The sequence below is a fragment of the Chaetodon auriga genome, chromosome 10, assembly GCF_051107435.1.
Source record: "Chaetodon auriga isolate fChaAug3 chromosome 10, fChaAug3.hap1, whole genome shotgun sequence".
NCBI lineage: Eukaryota > Metazoa > Chordata > Actinopteri > Chaetodontiformes > Chaetodontidae > Chaetodon > Chaetodon auriga.
This window is the reverse complement of record NC_135083.1, coordinates 24,259,961-24,270,556: the sequence shown is the minus strand read 5'-3', so window position 1 is coordinate 24,270,556 and position 10,596 is coordinate 24,259,961. Positions and strand designations below refer to the sequence as shown.

The following is a 10,596-nucleotide window of genomic DNA, read 5'->3' as shown; positions in this document are numbered from 1 at the left end:
GTTTCACTGAAAAAGAGAAAACACTTTGTTCATTGATGTCAGTGTTTTACAGCCCAGGGTTTGATCCAGGCCCCCCAGAGATGGAGTGATGATGATGATGATGACGACGGCGATGATGATAATGTGCTGATGGGACGAACTGCGCTGCCGCTCCTATACCTTCTCTGTGTGGGCGTTGTTAAAAACTCCTGAAGCGAGGAGGCGGTGGGAATATTTACGCAGAGTATTCCCCTCCCATTGGTCCCTCAATAGAAGCTGTTCTGATGCGCTGCGGTGACACAGTCAAGTCCCCGGCGATAAAAAGAAAAGCGACGAGCCGTGCAGGAGAAACGACGCGTTGGAGGGCGGTCAGCGACTTTCCACTTGATGGTAGATGCGCCTCTGCGAGTCTTAACACGGCTGGAAGTATCTGTCCAACTCCTGAGGTACTGACTTCATACTTTATACTCTGTCTTTTAGAAACTTTAACTAGACCACATTTCAGGTTTCTCTGCTTGCCATTAAATTTCCTTCCAAAGTGATGAGAGACAAACTTGGTGCCACTGCACCATTAGGCCTGCGCGCGGGAATACAGAAGCTGTTTTAAACTGAGCTTTAACAGACTGAATTACGAATGTTTTCAAGAATTAAGTAGTTCATCCGTGCAGGTGAAGTCTTTTCATCAATCTACAGAGTCTACAAATCCTCAAACCAAGCCGGTCTAACTCTGAGCCGGTCTAAACTCATCCAGACTCACCGGCATGTTTATGTTAATAATGTTTGTTTGTTTGTTTGTGTTTGTGTGTGTGTGTGTGTGTGTGTGTGTGTGTGTGTGTGTGTGTGTGTGTGTGTGTGTCTCAGGGATCTGGTGAAGAATGGAGTGGTATGTCCTGGTGCTGATGCTAAGCTTGCCGCCCTCCATCCACGCAGATTGCTCTTCACAGTGTCAGAAATGCGCGCAGCAGCTCCTCAGCCCTGACGCGGTCCTCAGCAGCCTGGTAAGAAACGGAGAGGAACTGCTGCTGGTTGGAGTGTTTGGGCTTCAACTGCGTTTTTTCTCTTTTCCTTTGGTCTTTTGTGTATGTGTGTGCGTGTGTTAAATTTGGCAGCAAAAGCTTGAATTAGAACTGGAGTGACTATTTTGTTATTACAGTACTTATACATTACATTTGAATTGCCTTAATCCTGAAGTTAAAATATATGTCATGTCATGAATACTGAGTGTATATGCATAGGCTTCATGAGGAACAATAGACTGCATCTAGAGGATGGGTTGCGTAAAAACGTGACATTTTAGGTTTGATTTTTTTTCCCCCCTTTATAAACACCAATAAAGCTTGAGACTAGCAAACTGTGTGATGTTTGCACCTTAAAGCTACTTAATGGGAAATGTAAGGAGGAAATCAGGCTTCAGACAGTGGTTTAATTTGCTTAAACGGACAACAAATACATAACAAAAAATGTATTCATCAACCTAAAAAGCCTTAAAGCTGACTTGAAGTACTTCACGGTGTTGACACCGCGTGTGTGTGCACAGGTTTTCATTGGTTTCACACTCTTCTCTCTCCGTGTGTGTGTGTGTGTGTGTGTGTGTGTGTGTGTGTGTGTGTGTGTGTCCTGCAGTCGTGCAGTGTAGAGTGTGAGGGGCAGCTGAAGAGCTGCGGTCCGGGGCTGGCGGACTTCAGCCAGGATGAGGCTGCGGAGGAGGAGGAGAGCCAGCAGGCAGACCTGGTCAAACGCTACGGCGGCTTCATTAAGAGGATCGACAAAAACAAGAATAAAATCTTCACCTCTCCATGGCGCGACAACTACATCCTGAAGGCCGGAGCGCTGCCCAAGAAATACGAGGACTTGTTGAAGAGGCTGGAGGAGAGAGGTGTCGACGCGCCGATGGACGCAGGCGTTGCTCCGGACGATCAGATGTTCCGTACTTATGTGAAACGTTACGGCGGCTTTTTACGCAAATTCGGCCCCAAGTCAAAGAGGAGTAGTTCCGTGGAGCAGGAGAGCCAGGAGCCGGAGGAGCCGGAGGAGCCGGAGGAGCTGCAGAAGCGCTACGGAGGCTTCATGAGGAGGATCCGACCAAAGTTGAACAACCTGAAGTGGGACAAGAGGTACGGAGGCTTTCTGCGCCGCCACTTCAAAATCTCTGTGCGCTCAGTGGAGGAGCCGTATTACTCCTATGATGACGTGAGCCTATAGATGAACTCTCCAAAAGAATAAAAATAAATAAATAAAAAAAAAAACAAAACAAAACAGAAAGAACTTGTGCAGGTTCACTTGAAATGCCACCATTTATCCCCAAAGTATATGCCTGCCTATCTTGCTTATTGCCTAGCCTACTCGGTTAGTTTCTGTGTAAGAACTTTCATCTCTGTGTTATTGGCATCTTCGTCTGTCACTCAATAAAGGATGCTTGTTTAATAAAACCATGAATAAAACCACGTTATTGTTTGTCACACGAGTTCAAAGGAAGTCGGACGCGTGCGGCTGATGTCGGCCTCGGTGCGTTATCTTTGTGCCAAACTCCATTCAGAATTTGGCTATTTTAGATTTTCTTACTTATCGGAAGTGTGCTAAAAGTTTTCTTCTGTACAAAATGTGAAAACACGCATTCGGCATGTATCAAAAACAGCGAGACTGAAAATTTAAACGAATTCATTTATCTAAACAAATTCATCCTGAATTTGATTGACGTTCTTCTCATATCCTGTGATTACAGGTAGGCAGCTATTAATGAGAACCTTTAGTAAAACAAATAGGCCGAATATAATCAAACTATTTCATCATTTGAAACGAATAGGCCATTTCTCAGAACTGAGACACAGATTTTATCTGCTGCGAGTTTGAGGGCAAGTTTAAAAAAAGAAAACGATTTCGACACAAACAGCCTCAGAAAATAGACCACAGAGACCAAAATCAAATCTAATCTCAGTCCTTGTTTCCGCTGCTGCCATAAAACATTTTTTTGTGTTTCTCTGTTCAGTCTGTGTCTATCAATCCAAAGCATTTCTACTGATCTGAAATCAGTCAAATCACTGTGCAAAGAACATCGACCAGGCAGCAACAACGCACACATCTGAAGCGTCTGTCTGCTGGAGGAACAAACCGGCCACTGAAGGAGCTGCTGTAGTACTGTTGCGCCATCGTGTGGACAAAAACAGAAGCGCCAAGTCCCGTTTCCCTCTAATGTGGTCAGAAGTTCACTAGATGGACAATAACTGTCACCTTGTTTCAGATGTCTGACTGACTGACCAAACCCTCACAGGCCAGGCTTCATGTGTGGCAGTCAGCTTGTGGTCATTTGATCAGTTTTAAAATAGTTCCACATCAGTCTCACGCTGATGAAGACATTAACATTTACAGTGTGGAATAATACTGCACAATTAGTTTTTGAAAACTGAGCATTTATTATCAAACTGAACAAGTGTCCTTTGTCCAGCCTACATGGAACAAATCCCTACAGAAACATCTTTATCAAATATATTAGTTACAAAAAACATATTTACAGGAAAATCACTACTGAAATGCACGTGTCTGACACCAGATGCCACTCAATATAAATCTGGGTATTCTGAAAGACGAAGGACCGTCACAAGGATGGCTATTATGTTGTGTTGAATGACAAATGAACACAGTGTATGAAATGGTCTGTAAAAGTCAAAATGTGGATGAGTCCTCAGCCATCAAAGGAGAAACACGTTCGTTCCACAGTCCAAAATGATTCACTGAAGAGAGACAGAACAGCTGTCCTCTGTCTCACTGCTGCTCAGCCGGCTGCTCGCCATCTTCCTCTTTAACCTGCTCTGGTTGACCTTCATCAACAACATCAGCCTGGCCTTCCTCTTGAGAATCGTCCGCAGCGGTTGCCGTGGCGTCCACCACACTGATGGTGCCAACCTGCTGTTGGACAGCTTGCGTGCTCGTCAGGCTCTGCAGCGTGGCCGGCAGCGTCACCAGCTGGAACTGAGGGCCGACCACCTTAACGAAGGCCGTGGAGGGCGTGGAGCTGCCGGCCCCAGCCGCGCCGTCCTGACCCGCCGCTGTGGACAACACAGTCAGGTTAGAGGCGTCGGCTGCCAGCTCCGACCCAGAGAGCGAGGAGGTCAGGAAGGTGTACCCGCCCAGGTTGGTGCCAGCCTGGGCTCCTGCCACGGTCAGCACCTTGCCCAGCGGCAGGCCAGTCAGCTGGTTGAGAGGCAGACTGATCTGTGTGGGAGCGGCGCTGACCGAAGCCGGGCCGGAAACAGCGCGCGTCAGACGGGGTCGCTTGGGCGCGGGGGGTGCAGGGACTGGGGTGAGTGTCATTAGGACGTTGTTGAGGTGCTGGGATTTGCTCTTCAGCTCCTTGGCTCGCTTCCTGTGCTCATCACACTGCTGCTCCAGAGCTGTGGAAGGAGACAGCTTATGATCAGTATGTACAAACACACACCAAGCCTTTTATTGACCCTTTGACACAGAAGGCAGAGTAAGAGCTGCACAGTTTGGTCCTGAGTGTGAAGACTGTTCAGGACTCTTCACTGACCGGCGAGGCTGCGAGTGTACTGCTCTCTGTACCGGTCCATCTGGCTCTTATGACTAGCCAGAACCTTCTTCACAAGGTCCAACATCCCAAAGTTCTGCACTATGTTGTTGAGCAAAACAGCATCTGAAAAAAACAAACAGCAATTCATGTTAAATGGGACACGGCCACGTTAAAAATGAAAAAGACAACAACTGGAAAACTCTTAGGCAAACAGGTAAAACATTATGTGTGTGCTGATCATTTTAGTTCAGACTGCTTTGACGACACAAAGCATGATTCACTTCAAAAATGAAGCTCAAGGGCGGATCAATACCAACTTCAAACTCAAAAAAATAAATGCTGCTGAGCTGCCTGATCCTACCCTTTATCTAACTATGAGAATGAATCACATTACATTTACATTTAATTAAACTACATAATAAAACTTCTTTCAAGTGACAGTATTTTTACGGGAGTATTTGAGTACTTCTCTACTCACTAAACTGACAAATAAACTCATGTCCACACGATGGCATCTAATGTTTAAAATGCTGTTTTTGGTGAAAATGAAGATTGCTTACACACTCTTATTTTCAGTGACAGCTGTTTTTAAACGTCTCTCTGTGCTCAGCCACTGTTGTAGAGTTCAGTTTCTGTGAACCTGTTTGTGCTTAAGATTACTTAGAAGTTTTTACTGTTTACTGATCCTTTCAGCCACATCAGGACTGTGTTAAGTTGCTGCTGATGTAAACCGAACATTTCCTGCTGTTGTTTTTATTGTGAAGCCCTGCAATGTGTTTGTCATCAGGTTGTTTGGCCGTGCTATTCTTCAACGAAAACAGGTCTAATAAACCACATATGGACGTATTCTGTGAACACAACTGAAGAAGAATGGAATAATGACCTGACTGTGGCTCATAAAAATTTCCTGGATTCGCATCTATTTCATGAATATGTGAAAAGGGAGTGTTATATTCATCTTAAATACTGGCTGAGTGGAGTGTGTGGAGTTTTTACGTTCTCCCTGTTACCAGTCTGTAATGTTCTGTCATTTTCCTTGACCCTATAACCCTTTTTGTTGTTGTTGTTGTTGTTGCTGTAGGTACCTGACCAACCCCTGCCTGTGCGTGCGTGCGTGTGCGTCTGTGTGTGTGTGCATGTGTGAGCCTGTGTGTGCCTGTGTGTGGTTGTAACCTTTGACCTGTAGCGGTGGGTCACACACTCTCTCCTGCAGCCCCTTCAGCACCTCCTGCAGCTCCTTCTGAAAGTCCTCCACCACCTCCTCCAGCAGCCCCGCCTCCTTCACTGCACGCCAGAACGCCACAGAGTCCTCTAGGGACACACACACACACACACACACATATATATAAATATATCACGAAGAGTACAACAATCCCCTCAACCAGCTCCTTCCACATGATGGTGAATGTGTGTGCACAGGTTGCAGATCACCTCCGATGGCTGTGACCCACTCTGAAGTTTCCTCTGCCGCCTCTGGAAACGAGGCTGCTGCTCCGTTCACTGCAACACAAACAGAAAACAACGCTCACTGAAGCACTTCACTAAATCTGGACTCTGACAATTCATCTAAATCTGACTGTTGAAGACTCTCATTGCTCCGCTTGAGACGCTTTCCCACCCTGACGACATTTTATTTCCTCATTACTCTGCCTGGCCCTGTTCTTCAAACGTGGCTTAACTCATCCACACCAACACACTGTTATCAGGCTAAAACCATCATGTTCATTCTCGTCCAGCTAATCTGGTTCTTTGAACACATTTTGAAGATTGATTTATTAATCCTTGGTGAAGTTATCTTTCTCTTAACACTGCACTCTTATTACCTGCCACGAAAAAAAAATGGGCAAAGAGGTGGAGCACAGATGGAACTGAAGCACGCTCAATGACGCCTGGTTGCTAAAACCTGGCTATTTTTTAGTGAATACAAATTTTGTGGGCTGTCATGTTGTCCTGACACTTCCTGAGTTCTTTCACTGCAGAAATAATGTTTTAACAACATGTCATATCATACATCAGCACTACCTTCAGTGAGGCATCCTGTGACAGATTTAACACTGAGATCAGAATGAATGAAAGGCTGAGACTGTGGAACTTACAATCAGCTGATGAGGGGGTGGTGGCAGGAACCAGTTCAGCAGACTGATCACTGCTGATGGACACTTTGGTTCCCACCAGGTCTATCTTTGTGCTACGGCAGGTGTTGGAGCAGACCTTTGTATGCTGGTAGAAGTCCAGCTCACCCGAGTCCATGATCTTCCTGTGAAATCAAAAATGATGAAAGGCTTTTAGAAGGCAAAATATACAAGATCACAACCAGGGTTCTAAATTAACACCCGCCAACCCGCCAAATGCGGGTTAAAATTCATATTGGCGGGTGTAAATAAAAACTTACTAGCCAATTTGGCCGGTAATGCATTAGGCAATCATGTCAGTCAGAGCCGCTCTACAGTTCTTGGTCATTTGTCTCCCGGACAGTCCGTCCTACATTTCCCATGAACACGGTCGTAATGCTACGTGATGACGTACAAGACGCCCATTGGCTGTGCGCAGGCACACTATAGTTTGTAGTGCAACCGGCGCGAGAAACCACGGAAACACAAAGAAGAAGAAGAAGAATGAACGGCGGCGTGTAATAGGAGACTGAGCTAGCTAAAAGTAAAAAGTAAAGTTAAACTAAATGCGTGGTTGGGACAGACGTCTGGGGGGAGAAGAGGAAGGAGGCAGGGGATGAGAATGTCGACAAAGCGTGCGAAACGAAGAAAAGAAAGTTTAACGCTAAATGGCTGACAGGTCGTGAATGACTTGTGTTTGATCACGAAAATGCCGTCATGTTTTGTAAGGACTGCCGCATGTACACGAAAGAAAAAAACAAGACGAATAATTTTGTGGTGGGGACTAATAATTTTAAAGTCGAGGCAGTAAAGGACCATGAGAGTGCCCGAAGTCATCAGGAAAGCCGAAGGAGTCTGCAGTACTGACTGCTGCACTATTTGTGTTTTCTAGTTGTACATACATATATCAATTTATTACCAATGCAATTTTTTTGCAAGTGTTTAAGTCATGGCTGTTACTTATATATATTTCTTATTAAAGAAGGAAAGCAAAAACACTTTAAGTTGAAAGGAAAAATACATTTTATTAGGAATGTAATGATACTAAATACTTACTGGAAAAATGTCTTTTATAAAATAATAAATCTGACAGCATTTTTTATTTGTATAAATTAAATGTTTGCACTTTCTGTGTATATTTTGTTTCATGTGTTGTACTTTCTGTGCATTTTTCAAAAATGATCAAATGCATTCAGTGGCACTCATAATCTCTCTTATTTTCACCGGGAAAAAATTTGGCTAGTGGAAATTCTGATTGGCTGGTAACTTTAGAAGGTCACCAGCCACATTGGCTGGTGATCAAAAAAGTTAATTTAGAACCCTGATCACAACACACTTCTAGCATTTACTGACCACCATGTCTGATGGAACAGTGCCACCCTGAGGCATATTTGACAACTCTACACGTGTCACAGAAAGGAAGGAAAAGATGGAGTCACATTTGTTTAAGGAGTTGTAGATCTTTTGAAATACAAAATAAGTCAGCTATGTAACCCTATTCAAGCTTTGTTTGTCTCTGTCCTGAAAGTCAAAACCATTAGCCTCCCTAACACCATCTATCTTGGTCCAATGCTGACATGTGTCCTGCCTTTCATCATTATCATCATCAATGTAGTGCTACAAAACAGAGGAGTGTCCTGACTCTCACTGAGCTGAACATTGAGCCCAAAGCATGAGTAAATGTCTGTGCACTGTCACTGATGAGCATTTACTGGCATCTGGCAATTATTGGCACGTGATGTAGCCTTTACACTGTCAACTGTGCGCATGTAAAGGGTTACATGCTGAATATTACAGTGTTACCTACACATGTTAACATGTTAATGCTAGCATGCGGGAAAGCTATTATTATTAGAATGCTACTGTGCTAAGCATTGCATCCTACATATCTGCAGTCTGTGTTGGCAGAAAGGGGAGAACAATCAGCAATACTAAAATGCCAAAACCTTTCAATTGAAACATTAATCTAAACGTTACTAATCACCACAATAGTTAAAAGGGTCCAGCGGTCACTTGAGAAGTCCTTAACACCGGTACTGTAAAGGGGTAACCATTCTGATTTTTTACAAGATGTTTGATTTTCCAAGAAAAATGCAACAAATGTTGCATAAAAAAGGAGACTGTGGAGTTTGTATCAAACAAAACCAAGTAAAATTCACAGTGCAGACCTGAGCATGGTGCCGTTGAGGCGGATGGCTCTCTTCCAGTCCTTCAGGGTAGATTTCCCTGCTAAACACACAAACTCCTTCGGGCTGATAAGCTGCTCATTGAACTGATCAGAGAGGAAAGGGAAAAAGTGTCATGAGCTGTTGATCCACATCTACGTCACCTGAAATGTGTTCACAAATCTGATTTTACATAGCTTCTGTACCTGGACACATTTTACATTGATCCCAGGGCACACAAATTTCTTCCAGACCAGCGTGGCTTTGGCATCTCCACAGGTGATTGGGTAGAAGACATCAGCTTCCACATCCACCTCCTCAGTTAGCTTCACTGCAGAGACACGGACAGAGACACCATCATACATCCATCGAGACAGTTCTTTCGTCTGATCACACAAACTGAAGGCATAAAATGTATTTCTAACATTACCAAGATTATTATGTGACTTGAACCATAGAGACTAGAGAGACTGCACTGACTGGAACTACCCCATTTCACAAAACGTAACAAAGCCACGCAGGTCCCATTACCAATGACTGCCTCCTCCTTTGACAGTGGATCTGCTCTGCTGCTCTCAGCTTCTGCTTCCACCGGGGCTACTGTCAGGATGTCCTCCCTGGAAAACCACGTGAAAACCCCACAGCTTTGAAGTCTCAATTTAGCAAACTGAACAACAGCTGATCACCTCTAAAAGGTGTGTGTAGGTTACCCTGGCTGAGGGGTCAGCTCTGCAGTCACCAGCACTGCCTTGTCCTCCTCCACCACAGAGGGGAGGTCCTCGCTGTCTGTTTCTGGTATGGTGACGATCACCACCTCGCCCATTTCCTGCATGCTGACCTCTGATGAAGCCATGGAGGACAGATGCAGCTTCACCACTAGTACTATGAGACACAGACAGACTGTCATTGATATTTTTATATAATGCTTGAATGGGCTGAGTAATAACAAGAACAGAGGTTTCCTGATAATACTCGTTTCGAAAGCTAGCTAAAAACTGTCAAATCAAGAAGTAAATGAAATACACTGGAGAGCAATGGGCAACAATGTGCAACAAATTAGAAATACTGAACGATAGGCGTCTACAGAATGTACTGTTCAGACTTAAGTAACTGGTAATGATAACTTTTCGTAATGAAGTGTTTTTTAAACTTCGGCGATGCCTGATACGTATGCAAGTTACACAGGCTAGCATCGGGGCTGAATAACAACTCAAATATGCTAACACACTGGGTGCTAACGTTAGCTAGTCTGGTAAATTTTTATCTGTATTACATGTATGTCGTGAAGCTACAGTGCACCCTACCCGTGAGTGGCTCAAACTGTGGTCTCTTACACATGTTGGCTAACGTTATACATCAAGAGCCGCTTAGACTAGTGAGAGCTTTGACTGTCATTTGGTGTTTCTCTGCTCTTGTTTTGCTAACACTGAACGAGTCGTGATGAGGCTAGCGTTACCGCAGCAGGCGTAGGCAGAAGGGATTTTGTAACAATAGATAAATCTTACCTTTTGGTCTCAGTTAAAACTGTCGGTAGTTGATTGTTTGCCTTGTCTTGTGGTGAAAACGTGAGGATATGTGATTGTTAGCCCGGCAGAGGCTGGTGCTCACAGAGCTAACGTTAGCTTTATTTGGAGCTATTCCAGCAAGCTAACGCCAAAAAGAGAGAGCAGCTAACACATGCATCGAGCTTTATCTTTCAAACCCAGCACAGCTCTTAAAGGTTCTGGAGACTACTAATACAGGTAGCTTAATCTCATCTTCACAAGACTCCATATGAATATGTAGCACTGTCATTCCTTGTTCTTGGGGTTTATTT

The 10,596-nt window shown here is 44.3% G+C and overlaps 2 protein-coding genes across 3 annotated transcripts; one reads left to right on the top strand and one right to left on the bottom strand.

Moving 5' to 3' along the window:
* The first annotated feature begins 247 nt into the window (after positions 1-247).
* On the top strand, positions 248-2,411 carry pdyn (prodynorphin). Its single transcript, XM_076741380.1, has 3 exons — positions 248-425; positions 841-977; positions 1,603-2,411. The coding sequence occupies exons 2-3, from the start codon at positions 855-857 to the stop codon at positions 2,179-2,181; spliced, it is 702 nt and encodes a 233-aa protein (XP_076597495.1). The 5' UTR covers positions 248-425; positions 841-854; the 3' UTR covers positions 2,182-2,411.
* Positions 2,412-3,374: 963 nt separating this feature from the next.
* On the bottom strand, positions 3,375-10,596 carry gmeb2 (glucocorticoid modulatory element binding protein 2). 2 transcript variants are annotated; one of them, XM_076740059.1, is made up of 10 exons: positions 10,286-10,596; positions 9,491-9,662; positions 9,312-9,397; positions 8,987-9,111; positions 8,784-8,887; positions 6,601-6,761; positions 5,936-6,004; positions 5,678-5,815; positions 4,505-4,627; positions 3,375-4,367 (listed from the first exon to the last, which is right to left on the bottom strand). In XM_076740059.1, the coding sequence occupies exons 2-10, from the start codon at positions 9,631-9,633 to the stop codon at positions 3,739-3,741; spliced, it is 1,578 nt and encodes a 525-aa protein (XP_076596174.1). In that variant the 5' UTR covers positions 9,634-9,662; positions 10,286-10,596; the 3' UTR covers positions 3,375-3,738. The 2 variants fall into 2 exon arrangements, with proteins under 2 accessions (XP_076596174.1, XP_076596176.1); XM_076740061.1 differs by having other exon boundaries at positions 9,491-9,656; positions 10,286-10,402.